Source organism: Kwoniella europaea, chromosome 1 (assembly GCF_036810445.1).
Source record: "Kwoniella europaea PYCC6329 chromosome 1, complete sequence".
In the NCBI taxonomy this organism is placed as follows: domain Eukaryota; kingdom Fungi; phylum Basidiomycota; class Tremellomycetes; order Tremellales; family Cryptococcaceae; genus Kwoniella; species Kwoniella europaea.
Window position 1 is genome coordinate 11,870,217 of NC_089487.1, and position 23,568 is coordinate 11,893,784.

Genomic DNA, 23,568 nt, shown 5'->3' on the forward strand with positions numbered 1-23,568 from the left:
GGGCGTCTGTACATCAGTTCCAGTCTACTTAGAAGAGTATTGTTTACTACACTCCTTGTCATCTCAGGTCCTCTTTAACCCGAAGACGAAGCCCGGAAGTGCGCCCCGGAAATCTCGGCATGTCAGTCACCCTTGATGGGATGAGACGTGGAGAGGGGGTCCCATTCAAAATGACGTTGCTGACGACTGACAATGTATCAAACACCGTGTACAACATGATACGATGTGTGTCTAGTCAGTGTCCGTTTGTGTTGTAACTTGCGCATTTTGTCAAACCAATCGTATCTCAAACCATTCGGACAACTCATTCTGCAGTCGGATCATACTGATATCGCGATCTCAACATGTCGGATGTTACTACCTCCAACTCAAACACCATCACCGGATCCTGCAATTGCGGTTCCATCAAGATCACCATCCCAAGATCTGATCAGATGGTATTATGTCGTGAGTCATTAGCCATAGATGCCATACCGACCCAATTCTGATTGAGAAGTGTTTGTGAGATATAGATTGTACAAGCTGTAGGAAATCCGGTGGATCGATGTGAGTCGCCAATCGTATTAAGTGTCACTCCCATCCCGACTTGAGAGTGAGTACTAGCTTACAACCATGACAGGGCTTCCTCGAATTTCTCTGTCCCAACAAAAGATCTGATCGTGGAAGGGTCAGAACCTAAACGTTATAAGAGTAAAGGATCATCGGGTGGGGAAGTGACGAGGAATTTTTGTGGGGAATGCGGATCGTACGTCTTCTCTCTTCTCCTTTGCGATCGTCGAATTAGTGGAAACATGGAGCGGGAGTGAAGGAGAAGTTGTTGATGCCATTTCATTCGGGGCTGGATAGCAGTGGAAGGAAGTTATCGGGTGGTTTTGATACAAGCGTAGCATGACAAACGAGAGAGGGGATGACAACGGTGATATCGCTCTTGGCGTGCGGAACTGTCGTCCATGTATGTTGGGATGACGGAATATGGGGTGCAGGGTGAGAGGGGTGCAGTAGCAGTGGATTTTGTGTTTGAAACTCAGCTAATCTCAAAATACCCTCAACAGACCTCTATGGACGGCCGTAGCAGACCCTTCCAGCGTATTCGTCAAAGGTGGTGAGCTACTTTAATCTATATCTGTGCTATAACGAACTGCACTGACGTTAATGCATAGGCCTATTCGATCCTCATACGGTCCCTCAGCCAAACGCTCACCTGTTCGCTAAGAATATGGAAGATTGGGAGATCGTCCACGAAGGTGCAGAGAGGCTTGAGACTCAGTAGATGGAGAAATGCCAAAACCGTGGGGTAGGGAATACTATCGTAAGTGAGGAGCGTTTGTATAAGGGTAAAGTCGGTGACAATTACACACATGCATAGAAAGTACATAATGATACACGACATTCTACTATCTACAGATTAATACTCTGAATTAACATATCGTCCTCGATGCTCTCATACTACCTGCTGATGATTTAATCAGTCTCATCACTATATGCCATATCGTTATCGCTAACCAACTCATCCACCTCTTGGTCATCTCTCCTTTCTCGATCTTCCAATCTTGCAGTCTCTTCCGCACCTTTATCATTTCCGTTCCCGACGCGGTTATCGGTCGTAGCATCAGTAGCGAAAAGACTAACATCCGTCTCCTCAAGCATATCCTCCACTTTCATTCGGACATTTTCGATATCTGGATCGATTGCCCATCCCAAAAATCTGGCGGCTAACACTTCATTGGCTTTCAACTCAGCCTCTTCAGTGGGTGTGATATGGGTATTTTGGATCTTGTGAAGTTCAAATTTCGATACGCATTCCCTGTGAATAGCGATCTATTAGCGCAATGTAGAAACAGTTGAAGTCTGGCTTAAGAAAACTGAATAACTCACGTTACGAAAATAGCTCGGTCCACTATTTCCTTTGGGATGTTGTGTTGCAAAGCGCACTCGGCAGCGTAGGAAGTATGGCTCGATCCAGGAGCCAACCTATTGCACTCCATTTCTTTAGCTGAATCATCCTTACAAGGCAGAAAGACCTCAAGGTAAGCGACTCACTTGAAGAGGAAATGCAATTCATTAGCAACACCCATGATTGTCTTCATATGAGCGAAGAGCACTCCGGAGTCTTCCTTGATGAAACGTTGAGTGATCAATTCGCTGCAATATAAGTGTCAGCAACAATGATCACGACCTTTGGAAGAATGTTGTTTGCGAAGATAAAAGATAAAACACTCACTGGAAGTGCGTAAGAACGACTGTCTTTGGACAAGGTCCAGCTTGGAGATAGTCGATCACACCCGCCAACAGACCAGCTCCGTCCCAAGTGATAGTACCTGGAGTCATTCTGAATAAGCTTGTCTGTGGCTTGAAGGGATGTTTGCTTTGACAAACTCACCTTTACCAAATTCATCAAGGATAATAAGCGATTTCTCAGTAGCTCCTCGTAGGGCTTGCGAAACTTGACCCAGGTCAATCATGAAAGCCGAAGCGTGCTGATTAATTTGGCGATCAGCTGCTGTGGTCATAAGTGCGAAAGTAGAAGCGCTGACCTTGGAGGATGATTCTTTGGTCTGTAAACGAGTGAATACTACGAATAGGGGATGTCCATCAGCTTCACAGATGCGCATGAGTAACGGCATGTAATTTACTCTTATCGCAGATCCCTATTTCAGCTTGTTCGGCAGGAACAAAGCTTCCCATTTGAGCCATGAATACGATCAGAGCAACCTATGATCCGGCTACAACTTCAGTTTTTCTAAGCTTGTATATGGGTACAGAATTGCAGATTTACTTGTTTACCATACGCTGATTTCCCGGAACCGTTTGCACCAGTGACGATCATCTAAAATTATAGTCTAGTTACTCGACGTCCATAGCCAGAAAGATACCAGGCAGCATACCATATTATGATTGTCACCATATTTGCCGCCTGCTAATATTATATCATTAGGTACATATGTATGACAGACCTGATCGTAGAGGATATGTCGTCCACCCTTGATCTTGAGGGAATTATCGTTGGTCATATGCGGTCGACGGAGATCAAATTGATGGACTGCTTTAGCAAGTGCCAACAAGCTGTGAATACAGCTGTCATTCAGCGATGATTCACCACAACATCATATACATCATTCCGTTAGCCATTCGTCCTACCAAGCTTACCAATCCAATTCTGAGATTACATCCACGGCAGCTAAGATCGTCGGTTCTCGCACTTGCAATTTTTCCGTAAGGTCTTGTACAATGTCGATTTCCAAATCTAACCGTCAAGGTGAAACGGTGAGATCAATACTTCGTTTCAGACAGTAGCATTACTCACTAGTCATGGCTACATAGATATCTCCATAATGCGCGTCGAGATCACGCATGTGTTGATTCTTGTAATAATGCTTGTCGGTAGTGCTGAACTGGATTTACGGTAACACATCACACTGTTTCTTCAAGGACTTCCACATGGAGGAGGGCTGTATACTGTACTCACTCGAGCTTCCCAGTCTGATATCATGGGTGGTGACGATTCCTCTTCCGTGTGTATAACAGCATGAAACCCAATTTGTGGGAGATAGATGACATTGAAATCTCTGGCGGTTCCTGGAGGTATCTCCCCATGTATCATACGTGCGACTTCATTCTAAGGCACAACCGTCTCTGATAGTCAGATTGACACAAGGGATTGGCTTTCGTTGATCTAAAGACAATAGCTCACCAGAAATCCATCCAGTTCTAGGGGGAAATTCATATCAGAATAGATTCCCTTGACGCTTGAGTTAGGGAGGTGTGTCCAACCTACTAGCATAGACTTCCTTCATCTCATCGAGCTCAACGCTGACACCGACTTTGACCGCCATACGACTTTGAGCTCTCGAGGTGTCCCAATCGATCTGCGTAGGGTATAGTCAATCAGCAGGCTATCATCACCAATAACACATTGATATCAGACGCAACTGACACATTGATTGACCGTGGCCCTCAAGGTTTCAATTTCCAAAGAAATATTGCCTCGGGCCTACCATTCACTGTCAGTCCCCTCATTTTGCTTAGAGAATCTATGCATACCTTTCGAATGACTTCCACCGGTTTAGGCCAAGGTAGACCGATGAGATTTGTTCTCACTTCTACTATGGCTTCGAAAGACTGTATGATATCCAGTGTATGAGCTGCACTGTAGTTTAGACAAGTGCCCTTATCACTTACTTCGATTAAATGACGCCAATCCATGAATTTGGCGGTCCCGTTCCTCATCTTGTGTAATATGTAAGGTATGTTCTTGATTTTTCTCAATAATTTGATCAGCGTATCGGTGATGGGGGAGTTGTGATTGGCGGTGAACACGGAGATGGCCTCATGGCGAGCTTCGATCTGGCTTTTATTTGCTAAAGGTCGGAGATGCCAGGTGTGGAAGAGTTTCTTGCCGAGTGGGGTTACGCATGTGTCAAGTAAGCCTATATGGTATTTCGTCTCTTAGTTTAGCTGAAGACTCCATCTGTTATTCGAAATGATACTCACCAAAGACTGAGAGAGCTTGTTTGTGATTCCTTGCATGCATATATGCGTGAGCTTCCACATCGAAGATCGCGAGTGAGCTACAGCAATCAGATCGTAAGCTATCAGTGTTCTGCACTTTTCTCGAACGCTCAGTCACTCACGTCAACGCGTCTTTGTTGATTTGTAGGTGCTGTTCCCTATCATACATTCTCTTTAGCTGCATCCTGGTTTATATCCAGGAAAAGAAATTATGACACTCACAGCTCCATACTCTCCAAGCTATTCAACTCGAAATAATGTCGTCCAACTGCTTCAGAGTTAGTGTCTTCTGCCATAGCACTTTGCTTGACTTGATTGATGAGTATACCAGTAGCGACGACCTATCCCACCTTGGTCCATCAGCCAAATCCACTGCCTAGCTTAGTTCGGGAAGAATATACTCACAGCCAAAGGGGCATCGATATTGACCCAACAACCAAGTTTAGTCAAACCGAGTCTATACTCTTGCTCATCATTATTTTCGTACCCATAATTTGCCACAGGCTGGTCCGAGGTTGTATTTGTGGATGCGGAAGAAGCCAGAGGTCGAGTAGATTGAACAATAGAAGATTGATTGGGAAGTCTAACACAGGCCAGTGTAGCTATAGCAGCAGAGTGTTTGCATTGTTTATACGAAAGTATGCTCAATCGACTTGAAGCGACGTCAGATTCAGACCTTTCGAGTGGGTTCTCTTCGTCTATGTCAATATCGTGAAAGGATTAACACCTGAATGAGCTCTATTTGAGTGTACTGACCCCATACAGCAATCTTATCAGTCAACGATTGAGCCGTTCTGCTACTCATCACAATCTGATCAGGTTGAACCTGTTCGATCACTGATATGTATCTGATTCAGCCAGTGTACTTCTTAGCGATGCGCCATGCTTACTCACCTAACATAGCCAGATCCCATCCCAAAGTGTCTTTGGTATCCTCCAACACTTCGATCTTCCTCTTCACTGGGTCATACCATGCAGCTGCGAGATCATCATAGTAAGGCGCATGGACGACAAGGACCTGCAGTCGGAAGGGAACGTCAAGCGGATGAGATCATCAATGGAAATCGGGAAGAGAAAGGTAAGGTAGAATGAGACAGGTGTTTGATGGAAGAAGGATCTCACGTCAGCCCATACCACTATTTTCTACCAGTGTAGTTAGCACTCACTTTAGGTGACTTCCTCTTCCCTCCGCCTTCCTTACTATCCATAATTTCCCTATCTCCCACTTCTTTTCCTTGTCCATCTTGCTGTTGAGCGTTATCATCCTCTCCATTCCACCTATCCAACATCCCGGATATATTCCGGTCCGAAGCTACTCCACCTTCTTGGTTGAGAAATACCTCCGGATCAACTACCTGCGTAGTGGAGATCTCAGATCGCTTGGCAGTTCGGTGAGGGAGATCGTATGCTTCAATTTGAGGACTTTCTCCAGGGGGATCAGAGAGAGGTTGAGCTTGGTAGAAATGGGTCTCACTGTATGTGTGATCCGTTTGAGGATATTGGTTATGTTCATGAGGATATTCCCGTTGTGAGTACTCATCGTATTGCTGATCTTGAGATCCCGATTGATCTGGCTGTTGATAAGTGTGACTGTCTTGTTGATACGATTGATCATAAGGGATATCCTGAGGTTGACCTCTGCTATAGGAAGGTTGAGAAAGAGTCGTACCATCGTAAGTTTTAGGGACGTGATCATCTTTCCAATAACTTTGCTGGATGCTTTCAGCAGAATAAATAGGTTGTTGGGAGTATGATGATGATGGATATACATAGTGATCTGGAGAATGGTTACTAAGTCTGAACTTGACTCGTCGGGAAGTATCACTCTCCTCTTGGAAGCTCAGACTAGGCGAATACGTTTGGAAGTGACCATCGTCATTGGTGTAGTTGTATTCGTAAGTGGTGGTTGATGATGGGGGTGGTCGTTTGGGTGGACGCTGCATGTTACTGTGAGTTCGTGTGGAGCACAAGTCACTCGGCTGCTGATGAAGAGGTTAGGAAAGAAAGAAACAAGAAAAGGAAGAAGGAAAGAGAAGAAGACGGTCAATGGTAAGTTGGTTGATGGTGGACCTCCTCCACATTCAGTAGGATGGTCAGCTTTCCCACGGTGGTACATATCGTATGTCATACAATGGAATTATAAATGCATAGACGATCTGTACCTTTTTCGTCCTTCTCTCCCGACGATGATGTTTGTAGGAAAATGAGTAGATGACGATGACGATGAGGTATTTGACTATTTGAATCAGAACAATACGAAGCCAAGCGAAACATGAGAGAAACAATGATACAGTTTATTACTATACTTGTATTGTTTTTTAACCACTGGGCGAAAATCGTAAAGATGAAGGATGAAGAAGAGAAACCCCAAGATTTCATGTGTGAAATATGTCACGTCTATTTATAACACTGTTTTCGTAGAAGCAGAAGAACAGCTTCCACATCTATCGTTGTTTCAGTTTCGTTCGCATTTGATTCCTGAGGATTGATCAGGAAGCAGCTTGGGCTTCATTCGTGGTCGAATTCGCATTCAGGACCACCAACCCATCAGTATTTCTATCTGCACTGTTCACAACACCATTAGCGGCAGTGGCGAACCCGCTCAGCGATGTAGATGATAACGGCGGCAAGTTCTCTATGCCAGGTGGTGGAGGAGGCAGGGCACTACCACTACCATTCGTAGTGGTGAGCGGAGGCACGGGATCAGCTCCATTGGGTAATGGTACACCATTTGTTAGAGGTGAGGAGGTTGGTCGGGGAGTTTCAGTCGTAGTTGTGAGTGAAATTTGGGATAACTCTTCTGATGGTGTGGCTCTAGATACACAACCGCAAATCAGCCAAGAGACAACAACCATATGACTTGACAACCTAAAGCAACCCACTTGCTGCGCTTCGAAGGTCCTTGACTAGATTCTTCACCCGTATCGCCCATTCCGACATCGGTTGAGCCCTAAAATTTTTCAGATAAATCAGTCTCAATGTGGCTATCGAGAGAATGAGGCGTGCCAAATGGACTGTGATACCTCACATTTTGTTGACCTCGCTTGGTCTTCTTCTTGGACTTTGGCTGTCCATCGGGAAAACAATATGGGGGAAGATCGGATCTGTGACCGGCATAACGAGTATGGGTGATGGTGATAACGATAGTAAAGAGAGAAGTCATGTTACACTGAGTTAGCCTCGTAACCTCATCAAGATTTTCGCACTCACCTTTTAGCAGGCCTAAGAATCACGCTCATTTCCATCTCATTATACTTGTCCCAGCCCTGACATGCGGAGCAGAACCGTTTGGAAGGGTAGAACAAGTTGAGAACTCGCGACCCCTGACCGTCTTCTGTAGTGAGGAGATTGACAGAATTAGCATATTCCATACGATTAGGGCCGTCGAACCAACGTTTCCCTTGCATTAGGGCCTGCATCATGTCCTTTTCGTTCTTTTTTCTCATTCAGCACATATTCAGACCAATGTGAGGCTCCTTACGACCACATCGTGACTCTTCTCACTCCCAGACGGTATAATATATGAGAGAATATACTACTCACTAGGTCTCTTCTCGATCTCCAACCCAATGAAGAAATTCTTGGTCCAAATCTTCCTAGGACCCGTACCGGTATCATCTCCATTCTCTCCCTCCTTAAACTGTACATCTTTTATATCCTCTTCCTTCCTATTCAACAACTCGGGCGAAACTTCACCCTGAGAAGCAGCAGCTTGCTCTTCTTCTGTGAGACAGTAGAAAACGTTGGATATACCGCCAACTTGCGGATGTGCAGTCAGGATGTTGTCTGTATTTTCCAGATCTTGCACTAGTGTACGAATACGAGATTCTACCATACCGCTCCTACGATCGAGGACATTGATAATTCACAAAGATGAGCACAGATCCATCCACTCAGTTGGGCTTAATCGATGTCCAAATTGCAGAGGGCGTGACAACCAGCTTAATAAACGAAACTCACCAATCCTTGATTCCCTCCGATGTAGAAGCAGAAGCCACCACATGAACATAAGTTTTATACATGCTGAAGAAATCGGCTCTTTCAAATAGACCCATCCAGCTTGATCCGGGGTTCTTCAATATCTCGTCGGTTATTTGCATTGCTATGATGCATCCAGAGCAAGAATCAATCAGTCAACCTTGGGGTCAATTTGTCATTGCGCTGGAGGTACATCACTCACCCCTCAACATCTCCTTCTTGATGATACTCATCGTACTAGCCGTGATATTATGTGTGGAACACATAGATGGGTAAGCAGGAGTGATGACTGGCATTCTATGAGCCATATCTCTGCGGTCGAGCTGTATCAATGATACCCGGTTGTTAGCATTATCGGGAATCAACTGATCGAGAGTTCAAACATACCTTGGGATTCCAAACTGAATGTTGCATGTTAGGAGGACCAGTCTCTATCTTTTTCAGAATCACGGGTTGAGGCCAACTCCTTTTTCCATCAAAACACGTCAACAATCAGTTCCAATTCACCCACATCAAACTAAGTGAGGTACATCTGGACATACCATTGGTAGTATATGGGAAAGAATTTCCCTACAATAGTTGCAGGAGCAGCAGTAGGGTACAGCTGACATATCCTAGCCGTCAATAATGCCCATGCTACACCACCTGGAAAACCCAGAACGTTAGAGTAGATCCCACGACCTTAGTGAAAATAAAGAGAGGTCAGCTTCAGGAAGAGACAGGTAAATACGATGAATACTCACGCTTAGCCCATAGTCTTATCGTACGCAATGCTGTACGGAAGGTAGCTACGTCTGGAACGAGATTCAGGATCATATCCGTTACACGAGGACCTATACGATGAGAAGGTTCGGTCGTCAGCATCCAATTATGAAAATCCATGTGCGAGCAATGATCAACCATGAAAGGTCATCCTAGATTTGCTGGGCAGCCCAAAGACCAGATCTTTCTGACTCTCTAACAGAAAAGTACAACCATTACAGCATGAGAATGATAAAAGATTCCCTTGAGAACCAGTTCTGATGTCACAACAAGACCCTACTCACCATTCAAACTCCTCTGCGAAGCATCATCAACTCCTCTTAAAATCTCATCCTTTTCAATATCCAATTTATCTCCCGCTTCAGCTAAATTGACTCTGGCAAATAACAGATCCACTTCTACACCTGATATAACGGTCTTCATCACTGGTACGAAAGCCGATGGGACTGCCTGTGAACAGAAACCCACATACAAGGTCAGCAAAAGTCTTGATTCGGTCAAAAGAAAGGGGAAATGAGGTAAGACGGGAATTGTCTATCCACACGGACAGTGTATTCTTAGTTATGAAGCTCATATAACTCACAGATATCTCCGTGACTGCCGGCCAAGCTCTCAACATATCTTGAAATTCACCAAAGAAATGTTCCTTGTATATGTGTCGGGGACATACACAGATGGTATCAATATCTGATCCTGGTCCATGTACACCTAGTCTATATGTCATCAGGGTAAAATAAATCAGCGAGATGTTCTATCTGATAACTCGGGTCCATCTTGATATGAGTTACACATCATCGCTGATCATGCATCAAGAACAACAACCATGAAGTGACCGTCGCGCCTCACAACATTATTCGAAGATATATATCCTTCACCGCATTATCCCCTCTATCTCATCAATAAAGCACACTTGATCTCTCCACTCTCACTCTTTATGTTGCTCTTCATTAAGAACCTGAACGAGATATCTGTACTCACCTATAAGAACCAGAAGTATATATTCTCCCACCAGCTTCTGAAGCTACCTTTTCCGACATTCCAGATTTGATCGATACGTCATGAACAAATTTTGTGACTAGTTGAGCAATGTTCGATAATAGTCGTTCTCTACGGACGACCGACCATTAATCAGTACAAGATCACCAAATTAGAGCCGTTGAGTATCACATCATATCAGATTGTATGAAAGAGAGACAAAACAAGCTTAACTCCACTCACCGGACTTTACGTTCTTGTTCTGATTCAAATTGGTTCAAAGATACCAGATCACCCATCAAAGCTATTTCAATATGGAAAGAGAACATTAGTAAAGTCAGAATCTCAACATCACCTATATGCCCATTCATTAATTCCATCTTTCACTTGTAAAGCACCTCTCCCGTTCTGAACATCTCAGAGAATGGTGTATTCTAGCATGACCAATCTGTTATGGTGTTCAAACTATCTGCTTCTATTGTCCTTCCCCTGCACCTATACAGCCATGATGGCAAGACCCACTCACCCTCACTGGACCTCACATCACTCTCCTTAGGTGGATCAGTCGATATGGGCGGTGTGACTCCCAAATACCTGATCTCTTGTTGTCTATTTCATATCATAACACATCCGTTAGATTATCTGATCCTTTATCGAGAGAATAACGTATAACTTCTAAGATCCAAGGATCCAGATAGAAAATATTCTGATACATACCCTGACATTATTGACCAACCCTATATTCTCCCTCTTGTCTAATGGTTAATGTATGATACACGTTCCGACTTCGATTCTATTGTATTCTTGAAACAGTCTTCCTGGATCTTGAACGAGGTTGTGTTGGAACTTGATTAAGGTATGACCGAATGATTTCTATCGTCTACTTGCTATGGTCGTAAGAAGGCACCTATCCTTCGTTGTACTATAGTTCCTCCTCTGGAAGGTTGTTGTTGTTATTGTCAGTCTCGCTGATTTATATCACTGTAAAGTTGAAGACAATAGAGGTACGAGCAGATCAAGATTCGAATGACAAGTGAGTTGTGACCGGTTGATTGATGATACTGCCCCTTACACAACCGTGGGAAAGGAACTCCACATCAGACTCAGCGGTGAACGGCGATGTGGCACTAGAGTACAGTACTTCACTGAGATGATAGAATGGTCATCAATAAAGGGAAATAGAACATGCATCCAGTGCTCCTACTATCTTTGTGCCGCAAGAACAAGATCAAAGAAAAACTGTGAGGTAAAGTGAACAAGAGAAAAGGAGTCATAAAGGCCAGTTCGCCTTCAGGACGATATCATTATCATCTCCTAACGACGACCTTGGAAATATCAAAGACCTCTAAGACGAAGCGACTTTCAAGCAATTTTGAACCTATTTTATCACAACCACACTTATGAGCGCTATACACCTCGAAACAATTGGAATAAAGGCAAAGGTCCACTCACTTGAGTGTTGCAATTCCCAACGGTCAAATCACCTTTATTCCCAGTCTTGTTAGCTTCGTTTTGACAGTTATTCAATTGAACATAACATGATGCGTTAAGAGCATCAATCAAGAAGTTGTACGATTGATTGTTGGTCATGTATCGACTTCCAGATTCTATCAACAATAAATGAAATCATGAGTACTATATCATGGACTACAGGTCGTTTGTTGGATTGGACTCACGAGTAACTGCTGGAGCTACGATACCACCTAACGCGCCGGTAAATTTCCGAAGATTGGTTCCGGATGATGAGGTGGTCGAAGGAGTGGCAACAGATGTAGATGAGGGTGCTCTGGAGCTTGATGACACAATGGAGGTTGGAGCCTTTGAGGAGGAAGCGGGTGCTTTTGAAGTCGAGACCGTTTTCGAAGTGGCAGCAGCTGAAGAAGAAGTTTTCGAGGTGACAAAGGAAGAAATTGAGGAACCGATTTCGCTCGTACCCGTAGGTGCTTTACTGGTAGAGGAAATGACACGCTTCGAAGTTGAAGCGACGATTGATGTAGATGCTGCTTTCGAGGTAGATGAAGAAGTCGTGGTACCGCTTGATTGACTGTGTAGTTGAGTTGTATCAGTCAACATGTGCCGTAAGTTCACTTGATTTATATACATTGCGCTCATTACTCGATCATATATACCTGTATATATGATCGTATATACACATGAATGTATTACAGGTACTCATACTCATATATCTCTCGAGAAGATTCAACAGGAAGTGAGACAATCGCTTACCCTGGGAGATAAGGTTGAACAGCCTTGACGAACAGATCGTTATCTTGACCGTTGACAGGGGTGATTGAAAGTGCATAAGAAGAGTCGAAAGAGCCGGCCTAGATGTATCGAAGCAAAGCAACACATCAATCAACTTTTCCCACTATAGCTTCATGGACCAGTGAGGAACAAGGCGACACGAGGTATATTACTCACAGACCACACGGTGAACCCGATGAAAGCGTCAGTATTGTCAGAGATATATTTGAGAGCTTGTCCAACACTGCGAGCCGTCCGTCATTATATGTACCGAGTAGTCCCGTGGATCACTAAAACTCACTCATTCTGACAAGAAGCAGTGTTTCCACCACCAGTCTCGGAGATGATAGCTTTCTTGTTGTGTTGTTTAAGCCATGTTCGGAAGGCCGTATAGACGTCAACGGCGCTAAAGTCAACCGTCAAATCAGTACAAGGTTTCTAAACGATGAGACGAGGAAGGGGGATCGAGTGTCACTCACTTGGTAACACATTCAGTGCTTTGACCACTTCCATCACCATCATAGTACTTGTGGGCATCAATGATGAGCAGCGAGCCAGATGAATCGGCCGGATCAGTAATGGACTGGACGGTGGTATATCGCTCAATCAGCTTCGTTACACATTCTAGTAAAAAGCTTGGGAGAGGACTCACAAGCAAAGGATCGTTTGATCCTGAAGTCCAGCCTTCGGGATGTGTCCATTGGTTACCTGGTAAAGCGATTGATTGGGTAGTAGCACCTGCAGATCGGATGGCGTTGACAGCGGCTTGAACGGTGGTTGCCCTTTTCATACAAAGTTGTTCAGCCTTGGTCCTTCATATACTATAATCAAGATGCAATTGAAATGATAGCTGGATTAATTGACTCACCATTTAGTGATATCAATATCATGAGGTTCGTTCATAATCCCAAATATAACTTTTGATTCAGACTTATACTTTGCCGCCAAAAGACTCCAGAGACTTGCGAACTATCCACAAAACTTATCAGCATTACGCCCAGCCACATTAAAGGAAGTTAGGTATATGTATCACTCACATTAGCATCTGATGGACCACCTTGTCCAACCACCTGACCGTTCCATCTAGCGTAATTATGAATATCGATCATAACGTATGATCCGGTTGCCAAAGCGGTCTTGACGAGATTATCGTAAGTTGCAAAGAAGGTTGCATCGAGCGAGGTGGAAGCGGCGTTGTTGCCTACGAGGTATTGCCATCCCACAGGAAGACGGAAGCTGCATAGTACCATAAGTAGAACAACGTTAACACAGGCTACATATCTAGAAGGATGTCAACGTTACTCACATATTGGCTCCTTTAGAAACGAAATGAGAGATTTGATCGGTTCCAGGACAGTACGTGGTACCTATAACCGAGTATAATTCACCATCAGCTTACTGTAAATGTCTTTGACATGAATGGTCAGACACTAATGTAGGCGAGACTTACCAGACCCTCCGTTGGTATCCATACCGAAATCACAACCCTATCAATCATCGTGATCAATATACTGTACATTTCATCAAGAATACTGGACGAGGATGCGAAAGAAAGACGTACAGCCAAGTTGACACCACCCAATCTGGGTAAAGCCCTCTTATCGATCGATCGCTCGAATGGACTCGCCAAGCTTGCTCCGAGGAGAGAAAGAAGGGAAAGTAATTTCATAGGTAACATCGTGTAGGCGAGTATCAGCAATAAGGTAAGGTCAGGGATGTGGGGGTGAAGGCCTCCCTTGAGAAGCTTAGAAGATGGGATGTGAAAAGAACGTAAGTAGTTGAATAGTGGATAGAAAGATATATGGGACTTGTCGAGAAAGGTGAACAGAGGTTAACGAAGGAGAAGAAGAGATGGGGAAGATGGGAAAAGAAATGAAAAGACAGAAAGGAACTCCCTAGTCCAAGGTATTTATATCTGTTTACTCCGTTTTGGTATTCCATTATCTCTCGATCGTCTACGGATCATGATCGATTAACAATGCATTCCGATACAATTCAATCCATCCAATCTACCCCTTGCTTGACATGTTGCACGGTTCACTCTAATCTCCAATCTGTACCTGTACCTTCATTGGTACCTTGTTCGTCTCCTCCTAATTCTCAAATAAAAGTAGCACTTCACACCGTAGCGTCGAGCATATGGGTTTAAGGTTTTGATCTTGTCATCGTTGATTGATCAAATGCTCGGTGCAGAATAAGATGGGATGCTCCGTGTTTCATGTGGAAAGGAAAGGAACAGGACAGGAAAGGAACGGGGTATTCCTTTCAGTGACATGATCACCTATGTAATGTACAACATGCGTCATGCGGTCTCGTCTGCCCAGACATAACAAGCCCAGACTGTCTTCAGTCGAGATTGTTGATCTTTCAAGATGTACCTTATATAACGACATGATGCATGTATGGGACTGACTGAAAGCACCACTCGTACTCGTAGTTGCTCCCTACTCGCTCGAGTAAGAAGATACTGGTACGAGTAGTCGGTGATCACCGGAATCTCCGTGTCTTGGCTGTAGGTAATTTCGACTCGAATCTGTTATCTAATCTACTTTACGAGTCGAGCATTCTCGATTTTTCGTGTATCCACATGCTCAAGTACAGTGCTCTATAAGTATGAACATGTTAAAGAAAACACACCAGATCGAAACGCTCAGTAACCAAGTATCGAGAATACCAAGACACCCTTTCCATTCCCGCTAGTACGACGAATCAAAGTACTATCCAAACATCCATCGTATACATCATGGGAAAGGAGTTACCTGCTTACACGATACGAATAGCCAAGACACCCGAGGATGTACAGAAATGTATGCAGATAAGGAAAGAAGGTAAGTTGATTCATGCTCCATTTACGGTATACATTATCTGTACTGATCATTTACTTCTGTTGTGTGATAGTATTCATTGACGAGCAGGTAAGTCGTTGTCCCTTACTGACCTAAGGACAATCACTATATATTGACATAAGAATATTCGCTCTATCTCAAAAGGGATACGATATCAGGGTAGAGACCAACGAGTGAGTCCTTGTCCACCTATTCCAGAGTATAGTACGCTGACACGGTAATCGCGATATCAAAGCGATGATCATCGAAGTACACATTTCTTGCTGGTCTTGTCAGAGACAGATGAAGCGGTGGGAACGATAAGATTGATCAACGAGAATAATCAAGTGAGTCAGACTGACCTTCTCCTCAATACCCTTCTATTCACCGTACCTCTGATATCGAAAGGAACTTTCTTACTGACGGATACCCATCACAAACTCATCAGCTAGGGAGATTTGCTATACTGAAGGAGTATCGAGGCAAAGGTTTAGGCGTACCTTTGATAGAAGCTTTACATGAGCATGTGAGGGAGAAAGGTGGTAAAGAAGTATGGTGTCAGAGTCAAGTGAGTGATAATACTCCCACCACTAACCTATATTATCTGTTGTATACCTCCTTGAGAACGTGTATACAACGATCTAGTCATGATTGATCGACGTGGAACTGATACATTTGGATGTGATACAATTATAGGCCGCAGATCCAACCCAAGGCGGAGTGGACGCTACGGGTTTCTACAAGAGGTTGGGGTATGTAAATAGAGGTGAGAAATATATGAAAGAAGGGAGTGAGTTCGACCATCCGCTCGGTTCAATACTCATCATCATTTCCTTATTGACGTTGACTTGGTGTTGAAAATGTATCAGCTGTCCATCAAGATATGGTGTATACTATACCTAAATAGTACTCGTTGACTACCACGCAGGAGAACCAACTTGTCGAAGTGGACTCATGTAATGAGATATCGATAGAGTGTGATAGAACGCTTAGAGATACAGATCCATATTTGTCTGTTACGATGCGGTATAGCCATCACGAATGCCATGCACTTCAGATGCACCTGATCGTCAGTATATACTTACCTTGATAGACTGATCTCTCGACTTTCTATGATTTACTACCCAGACTTTCATCACCATCACTACTTTGAACTTCCATTTCATGATCCCCTTTTCTAGCACTATAGATAGTCTTAAATGATTTACCAGAACGATCAGTTCTCGTGATTACCAACTCAGCTCCATCCGCATCTTCCATTCTATCCGAGTGTCCAACATCAGCATCAAACGATCTTGACTTATCTGTCCTGTCAGTGTTGATACTGATTATCCCCTCGTGCGGTAATTCCATCTCATCCACCTGCTCATCTTCGATGTATTGGCTGCCCAATCGCCTTCTGGCTTCTTCAAGACAATCTTCAGGGTGTTGTTTACCGCTCATCTCGGTTGGTCTTTGAGATTCGAGATCGTCGGTCGAAGACAGAAAAGACATTGATGTATTTCTGTGATTGGAACAATGATATGAATGGTGTATCTCAGCAGAGTTAACAAAGTTGGTACAGTAGGTTGTTTGGTTATAGGATGATACGTTGAATTAGCTTGTCAGTGATCAAGTTAGATGACTTGAAAGTGTATGCAAGAAGTGGCGAGTAGCTAGACTGACATACCCTCGGAGTTTGGATTCATTGCGAACTGACCGTTCGTGAGAGCAGTTCTCGGGCCATGAAAGGATGTGCCAAATCCTTTATAAGAACAAAGTTGCAAAGTTTGGTCAAGGGTCAAAAAGGATAAGTGCATACGCACAAGATACATGAAATATAACCAGGTATGTAAATGTCTGAACGAATGAGGAGAAGATAACAAAATATCAAACTGAAAGTGGACAGACTGAAATCATTTCGACTACTTTCTCTTCCCCTTCTTCCCAGCCGATGCTCCACCTCCAGAAGCTCTATCGACTTTACCTTGGAACCTCACTGCCTTTCTGACATTCAAACCACCTTCATCACCCTCTCCTCCCTTTTTACTTTTCTTCACTTTGCCAACCCCAGTTTCAAGTTTATGTAAGACGTCCAAAGCATGTTCTTTTTCACCTTTGAAATCGTTCTTGTTCGTAACAGTCGGTTCGAATTTCCTCTTGAGACCTTTCACTTTAGGTTCGTCCTTTATCGCTTTATCGTATTTTCCCAATGATGCGGTAGAAGTCTTAGATAAAATCATGGATCTCTTCAATTCTTCTTTACGTCTCTCCCTAAGGTTCTTCTTCTGTTCTTGACTTAGCGTAGATACTCCTCCTCGAGATGAGGTGGCGGTAGCGTCCGAAGAGTGGTTGGCAGCTGCTGCGATATTGGCAGCTTGCTGTTTCTGGTTCTTGGCGATTCGAGCTTTGCGTTCTGATCTTGCGGTTGAAGAGGGGTCCTGGTCTGCTTCTGCAGAAACGAAAGAGGATATTCAGTATTTGATATTGACATTATAAAAAGCAGAGTATACGGAATTTGAGACAGAAATGCTTAGACATATATATAGAAACAGGTGACACTTCTTCCGAGTTGACACCAAAAGAGACGAATGACTCACCTTCCCCAGCTTTGATCTCAGTCAACCACTGACCCTCTTTCTCCCTATTCTTCCCATCTTTACCCCATCTAGCTACCCATTCTTGTTTCTCATCGTCCCATACGTGCTTCTCCTTCTTCTTATGTGATATTCCCTTTTCTTTGGCGAACCTCTCCCATTTGGTCAATGGTTTAGGTTTAGGTAAGGGTTTTTCCCTAGGTAACAAAGTAGAAGGAGCGGGGAGGAGGGTGATGGGTCCGGAAGAAGAGGATTTGGTGGGTAAGGTGAATAACGATGAGATGAGGGCTTGCGTAGAAGTGAGTGTCAATGCGAGGAGATGAGTATTGAGGTTGGATCTGTAGATATATGACATGAATTGTATTAGTCAATCAGTAGTATAGCGACAGAAGAGCGATTGTGCAATATCATCAAATTGGGGGTATTAACTCACCCATACTCGTCAGCATCTACTGGGGTGTTATCAAACGCAGCGAGGAGACCTGCATCAATGACGATGGGGTTGGGTCGATCGAGAACAGCAGTGGTACTGCAAATCAGTTGTCAGCTATTGATGCTCAAACGTTCGATCAAGACAGCTCACTTTGCGGCAGCGTAATCTGCCAGTTCTTTCGCTACGTCCATATTGTGTGTTGGATCGTTGTTGTGATGGAGGCTTGTTGATCAGAAGTTATAGTAAGAGGTTGTTTTACGCAGGATGAAGGATGCAGGGAGGTGGTGGTTGGTGGTCAACTGAAATAACTGAAATCCAAAATAAATCTTCCATTTGATGGGTGATTATGTAATACACATTGCAATGGGATAAAATGTGATAAAATGATCTCAGGTAAATCACTATGGTGGTCGGAGCAGAACGGTTTTCGACCCAGTGGTATAACGTTACTCCAATCACATTCACACCAATAATAAATCATAGAATACAATATCATCAACATCCTTCTCATACCTATACCACTCACCACTCAGACATCGACTCAAAATGGAAGGAATCTTGAACAGTGAGCTACCTCATCCATGCTCTGGACAGAGAAGCTGACCCCTCACTCATCAACAGGACCAAACAGGATCAGGGAGAAGCAAATCGCTTACCAAGTGAGTAGAGACAAGAGAGTCAATACAGAAGGAATGTTGTGTATTTGGGATGGTGACCGAGTGGATATGAGGGCTGTCTAGTACTGGATCTCACGCGTGTAGATGAAGGAAGAGCCCCTGCAGGTGGTGGAGATATACGAGGGGTCTTTTTAGATGAGAAAGGATGTTTGTACTAACAACAATTCACCCTCATCAGGCCGAGAAGGTCCCTGTCTACCTTAGAGGTAACGGTAAAATCTGGTACCGTGAGTGCTCTTAGCAAGCTTTGATGCCAAAGATGGAATGAAAATTATGTAATGTGCGTGATGCTGATGGGTTTGATTCCCCTTTCCCTCCTCTTCCCATATATCGCTCTCGACTCAACTTCAAAATCACGTCTAATTCACCACATTTTCGATAAATTCGACCCACTCGAACAACCCTGTCGTCGATTTGATTCAACTGCTTCATCCTGTGATCAATGGATGCAAATCATTTGGGATGGAATGAATACTCCTCATCTTATGGTGGTGTTGTCAAAATGACCATCTTACTGCATCAACAGGAGCCTACCTTGCCCTCTTCACCGTCTCTTTGGGCGCCTCATCTTTCCAATTGATCCAATACATCCGAGTGAGTGGCCTTGTACCCAAATTGTTCACATCGCCTCTGTTTTCATGATCTGGTATGACAGAATAGAAATGGGTCGATGCGGAAGTACGGTGTTGCTGATATATCGTTTTTCCTCCCGTTGCTCTATCACCTTCCACTCAACGACCCCCAATTTACCCTCATACCTTCGATACTATGATACTATCACCAAATCATGTTGAATTACGATCTAATAGGGAAAGGCCAAGAAGATTGGAGAATAAACTATCCTCTCAGTGGGAATGCCATAGCCGTGTATAAGGGATGTAGATATCTTCTGTGAACTTATGCATCTATGAGTCGGAAGGAACACCGTCAGGTTCATTGTTGCTGTCAGAGAAGAATATCCATCGCACCATGCTGCTCTGTCATACTACTATCATATATATGAGATGTCATGATGCTAAATATAGGGTTTTGGTTTGGTGCACAGAGTCCAGTGACGTAAATGTGCAGTTCCAAATTCAAAAATCAAATGACATCCCCTCCAGATTCATATTCATATGACTCTCCTTCATTCATTCATCTTATATGTATCATACATCTTTAATCATCCCCGTTGGTATCTCCTCGTTCCCTTTCTCATCCTCAACTGGACCGCACACATGCTTATCCTTGGTCGATCTCTCAGCTCCAGATTATCTCATACCACATACCCCCTTGCACCAATCCAAACTTTCATAAGACTTACAATGACGAGCCCTCATTCCCACTCTCACGCTGTCCCAATTCCCCGTCCAGCTATAGTGACTACCAGCTCAGGTAAGTCCATCCTACGAATTTACAACCAATGCTTAGCTGATCTAAACGTCATCACTCGCAGGGAGCTTCCGTACCCGCTCGCTCGCAGTCTCCTCCCAAAACCGATTCGGATCTTCCCCTCGGTCCATCACTTCAGATACATCGACCATCCATGGCGAACAGCCCTTCGCAGCTGCACACGATGTAGAAGCGAATATAATATCTCCCAACTCATCGAACGAACCGCTATCTCCTATATCAGGAAGGAGTGGTCTTTCAGGTGCTGGAGCGGGTGGTGTGAGACATCGAAAAACTCATAAAAACAGACATCACAAGAAGAGGGAAGAGTACAGATGGTTGTCGACTACTGCCGCCGGAGGTGGGACAGGTGATGAACCAGGTGTGGACGTAAAATCGAAAAGGGATGAAGAGGCTTATGGTCATTTGAAGAATAAGACTAAAGTGACTGTAAGTCAGGGGAATGATTGTGCTACCGAATGTTCCCTTGAATAGGACAACTTCACCCTGATTGCAACTGACGATGTGCCCCGTGACAGGTCGTTGACTATTCTTCTAACCCCGATGAAGATAACACCAACCTCCGTTGTGAGTTTCCAGGTGAAAGACTTCGAGAATGGCTGGATAGTGAACATGGCCAAAGGAGGATAGGGGAGGATGGGAAACCCACAGGAGTAAGATGGAGTGAGTGATCAAGATATCTACTGATATCTGCCCATGATCAGACTGCCAGATGTGATTAGGTACTGATGGTCGTATGCTTCCCATAGTCCATATCGATGGACTAAATTGGCAGGTCATCAAGACTCTCGTACTTCACTTTGGGTACGTATCGTAGTCACTCTCATACTATGTACTCCTCAACTCAACCCATGCTGATCCGTTTTCACTGTCCCAGTCTCCATCCTTTAGCAGTAGAAGACGCATTACGAGCAACCAACACCCCCCGATCCAAGCTCGACTTCTACCGTAATCACCTTTACCTCCAGATACTGATTCATCACACCACCCCATCCGATGAAATCAGATTATCTATGGCAGCGGAGGAGATGGCCCACGAGAGAGAATCAGGAATGATGACGGATGATGATCAGAGTGTGCTTAACGAAAGCACCAGGTCTACCACACGAAGCGGATTAAGAGGTAAATTGAGTGGGATATTCGGTTCAGGAGAAGACGATTCGAGGGAAACCCATGTACCTAAACTGCCTGAGGGGGTGGAAGGTGTTTTTGAACCTAGTTTGGTAACTCCTAGACATGGTGGACATCATGTGAGTCGTAGTCCCATCCTACATTGTCATCGGTCAGCTGCATCGGCAAAGAAACATATACTGATAAAGTTGTCCCGATTTCCTCATCAGACATTTGAGAAACAAGCTCATACTCTCACAGTCAATGAGTTGAGTGCAAAATACATGGTACCTATACGAAGGGGAATATTGAGTCTGTTCATGCTTCGCGATGGTAAGTCAACAGATCTCACCCAGCGTAACCCTAAATGACTGATATGCAACTTGCTGTTCTCAGGTACCCTTATATCCATGGACGCTAAACCAACTCGAGAAGTGCTCGCACCTATATACCACCGATTGGAAGATGAGTCTAGTTTATTGAGAAGGTCGGGAGATGTCAGTATGCTGGCTCAAGCTATCTTGGATGTCGGTGAGTATCTCCGAGCTAAAAGGTGCAGACACAGGTGTCAAGCTAATGATACTTGATTTGGATCAGCTGCGGATCTGGCTATTGAGGTAAGTCATGCCATATACATCATTCTACGCCTCTGACCTCAAGACCATTATTGTTCTCCGGCTCGCAGATATCTCAAACCTTCGAATCGGAGCTGCTCAAGCTGGAAGCATCTGTACTTGTCAACCCACAGGTGAGTGACGCTAGTCTCTCGTCATGATAACCCTTTCTGGGACCCTACCTGAGTGGACCGAGCTGACTGAACGTCAACTCAGATGGAAACCGTCCGACATCTGCATATCCTCTCCTCCCAGCTAATCCGACTTCGAAGATCGCTCACACCACTCTTACACCTCTGTTATATTGTCCGTGATCAAGATGCTCAGCGTTCAGTAGCTGCCAGTGCTATGGTGCCTACCGGAACTCGCGGTACGGGTACTGGTGCCGCTACGCCAGGTATTGGTCTGAACGGGAACCACCATACGATGGGAGGTGGAATGCAACATACTCACTTGGGTCTGAATCTCACTCCCCAACAGTCTAACCAATCTCAATCTCATGGTTATCTGGGTCAACCTATATCGCCTACACCCTCAAGAGCAGGAACGCCCCTTCCCGGAGGAGGGTTCAATAAGTCAAGGGATAGAGCGACGGATGGCGATGATAGTGCGAGTGTATTGAGCATGTTTGGTGTGAATCCTACTCAGGCTGTACATGTTGGCTTTTTCTCACCTATGACAAAAGTGTATATCGGTGATGTGATTGATCATCTGGAAATCACAGTGGGAAGTTTGGAGCAGTTCGTTAATACTTGTGATCATCTGACGGACTATGTGTTTGTGAGTGGAGCATCAAATAATAATGATATTGGGCCGAAGCTGACATTCGAAATAGAATGTATTGAGTTTCCAAACGAACGAATCGATGGAAAGGCTAAGTATCGTAACTGTTGTGTTTTTGCGTGAGTCTATCATTTCCTCAACTGGTCGGATAGCGCAAGAGAGTTGAGCTAAACTCCTTTGTCTCTTTCGGACCACAGCATTAACATTCATTGTAAGTCCTCATCCTGGCTCGACCTTTCATGCAACCACTGATACCTGACTTCTCACAATGATCGCAGGCATCATACTTCGGAATGAACTTTGACGATTTCGACGAACTCCATCAGTCGGTCGTGTACTTCTGGAAAGTCGCTATACCATGTACGACCGCGTTCTTCGTTATCTTCTCCTTTGGGTACTTGCGAGCCTTCGCCGAAACTTTGTACAGGAAAGTGAGAAGGTGGAGGTGGATGATGTTGTTAGATGGTAAGAGTGGATCTAGGGCGGTGAGACCCAGGATAGGCAATGGAATCAAGAGGAGCTAGTCAAAAGTATCTGCTTAGTATATATGTAGTGAGTATTGATAAGATAATCTGACATGTGGCAATACAGGATATCATGAAAACATCCATACTATGATTATTCGTCTATCGGATCTAAAATTGCATCGTATATTCTGGAACAATGGCCGCAAAAAGAGAGTGTTGATGT

At 44.2% G+C, this 23,568-nt stretch overlaps 8 protein-coding genes across 8 annotated transcripts; 3 read left to right on the top strand and 5 right to left on the bottom strand.

Annotated features, from left to right (window-relative positions):
- Positions 1-344: 344 nt before the first annotated feature.
- On the top strand, positions 345-1,270 carry V865_004516 (uncharacterized protein; the record flags this gene model as incomplete). The annotated part of the gene is made up of 5 exons (XM_066228296.1): positions 345-447; positions 513-546; positions 620-745; positions 1,053-1,102; positions 1,161-1,270. 5 exons carry the CDS (start codon positions 345-347, stop codon positions 1,268-1,270), a joined length of 423 nt encoding a protein of 140 aa, XP_066084393.1.
- A 191-nt stretch (positions 1,271-1,461) lies between these two features.
- V865_004517 (uncharacterized protein) lies at positions 1,462-6,452 on the bottom strand (the record flags this gene model as incomplete). The annotated part of the gene is made up of 24 exons (XM_066228297.1): positions 1,462-1,804; positions 1,876-1,971; positions 2,041-2,142; positions 2,222-2,318; positions 2,381-2,477; positions 2,535-2,572; positions 2,634-2,712; positions 2,777-2,827; positions 2,886-3,063; positions 3,148-3,244; positions 3,305-3,392; positions 3,467-3,616; positions 3,692-3,708; positions 3,776-3,866; positions 3,935-3,991; positions 4,042-4,119; positions 4,180-4,427; positions 4,492-4,568; positions 4,632-4,667; positions 4,732-4,850; positions 4,915-5,207; positions 5,266-5,346; positions 5,404-5,527; positions 5,676-6,452. 24 exons carry the CDS (start codon positions 6,450-6,452, stop codon positions 1,462-1,464), a joined length of 3,414 nt encoding a protein of 1,137 aa, XP_066084394.1.
- Positions 6,453-6,998: 546 nt separating this feature from the next.
- Positions 6,999-10,949, bottom strand: V865_004518 (uncharacterized protein; the record flags this gene model as incomplete). Its single annotated transcript, XM_066228298.1, has 16 exons — positions 6,999-7,323; positions 7,392-7,459; positions 7,538-7,613; positions 7,720-7,843; positions 8,053-8,351; positions 8,470-8,611; positions 8,690-8,810; positions 8,875-8,953; positions 9,030-9,168; positions 9,231-9,320; positions 9,534-9,699; positions 9,833-9,962; positions 10,228-10,356; positions 10,468-10,528; positions 10,751-10,833; positions 10,942-10,949. The coding sequence occupies 16 exons, from the start codon at positions 10,947-10,949 to the stop codon at positions 6,999-7,001; spliced, it is 2,040 nt and encodes a 679-aa protein (XP_066084395.1).
- Positions 10,950-11,569: 620 nt separating this feature from the next.
- V865_004519 (uncharacterized protein) lies at positions 11,570-14,146 on the bottom strand (the record flags this gene model as incomplete). Its single annotated transcript, XM_066228299.1, has 13 exons — positions 11,570-11,602; positions 11,677-11,831; positions 11,901-12,268; positions 12,451-12,548; positions 12,646-12,712; positions 12,770-12,874; positions 12,948-13,051; positions 13,121-13,250; positions 13,337-13,437; positions 13,506-13,704; positions 13,775-13,835; positions 13,919-13,955; positions 14,030-14,146. The coding sequence occupies 13 exons, from the start codon at positions 14,144-14,146 to the stop codon at positions 11,570-11,572; spliced, it is 1,575 nt and encodes a 524-aa protein (XP_066084396.1).
- Positions 14,147-15,211: 1,065 nt separating this feature from the next.
- V865_004520 (uncharacterized protein) lies at positions 15,212-16,200 on the top strand (the record flags this gene model as incomplete). Its single annotated transcript, XM_066228300.1, has 7 exons — positions 15,212-15,296; positions 15,367-15,383; positions 15,459-15,487; positions 15,550-15,640; positions 15,742-15,861; positions 15,990-16,083; positions 16,163-16,200. The coding sequence occupies 7 exons, from the start codon at positions 15,212-15,214 to the stop codon at positions 16,198-16,200; spliced, it is 474 nt and encodes a 157-aa protein (XP_066084397.1).
- Positions 16,201-16,403: 203 nt separating this feature from the next.
- On the bottom strand, positions 16,404-16,787 carry V865_004521 (uncharacterized protein; the record flags this gene model as incomplete). The annotated part of the gene is made up of 1 exon (XM_066228301.1): positions 16,404-16,787. The coding sequence occupies one exon, from the start codon at positions 16,785-16,787 to the stop codon at positions 16,404-16,406; it is 384 nt and encodes a 127-aa protein (XP_066084398.1).
- Positions 16,788-17,197: 410 nt separating this feature from the next.
- Positions 17,198-18,493, bottom strand: V865_004522 (uncharacterized protein; the record flags this gene model as incomplete). Its single annotated transcript, XM_066228302.1, has 4 exons — positions 17,198-17,724; positions 17,873-18,207; positions 18,303-18,398; positions 18,453-18,493. 4 exons carry the CDS (start codon positions 18,491-18,493, stop codon positions 17,198-17,200), a joined length of 999 nt encoding a protein of 332 aa, XP_066084399.1.
- Positions 18,494-20,283: 1,790 nt separating this feature from the next.
- Positions 20,284-23,402, top strand: V865_004523 (uncharacterized protein; the record flags this gene model as incomplete). The annotated part of the gene is made up of 13 exons (XM_066228303.1): positions 20,284-20,353; positions 20,415-20,800; positions 20,890-21,034; positions 21,121-21,175; positions 21,249-21,621; positions 21,712-21,814; positions 21,878-22,012; positions 22,079-22,098; positions 22,167-22,229; positions 22,312-22,875; positions 22,931-22,997; positions 23,076-23,089; positions 23,157-23,402. 13 exons carry the CDS (start codon positions 20,284-20,286, stop codon positions 23,400-23,402), a joined length of 2,241 nt encoding a protein of 746 aa, XP_066084400.1.
- Between the last annotated feature and the right edge of the window lie 166 nt (positions 23,403-23,568).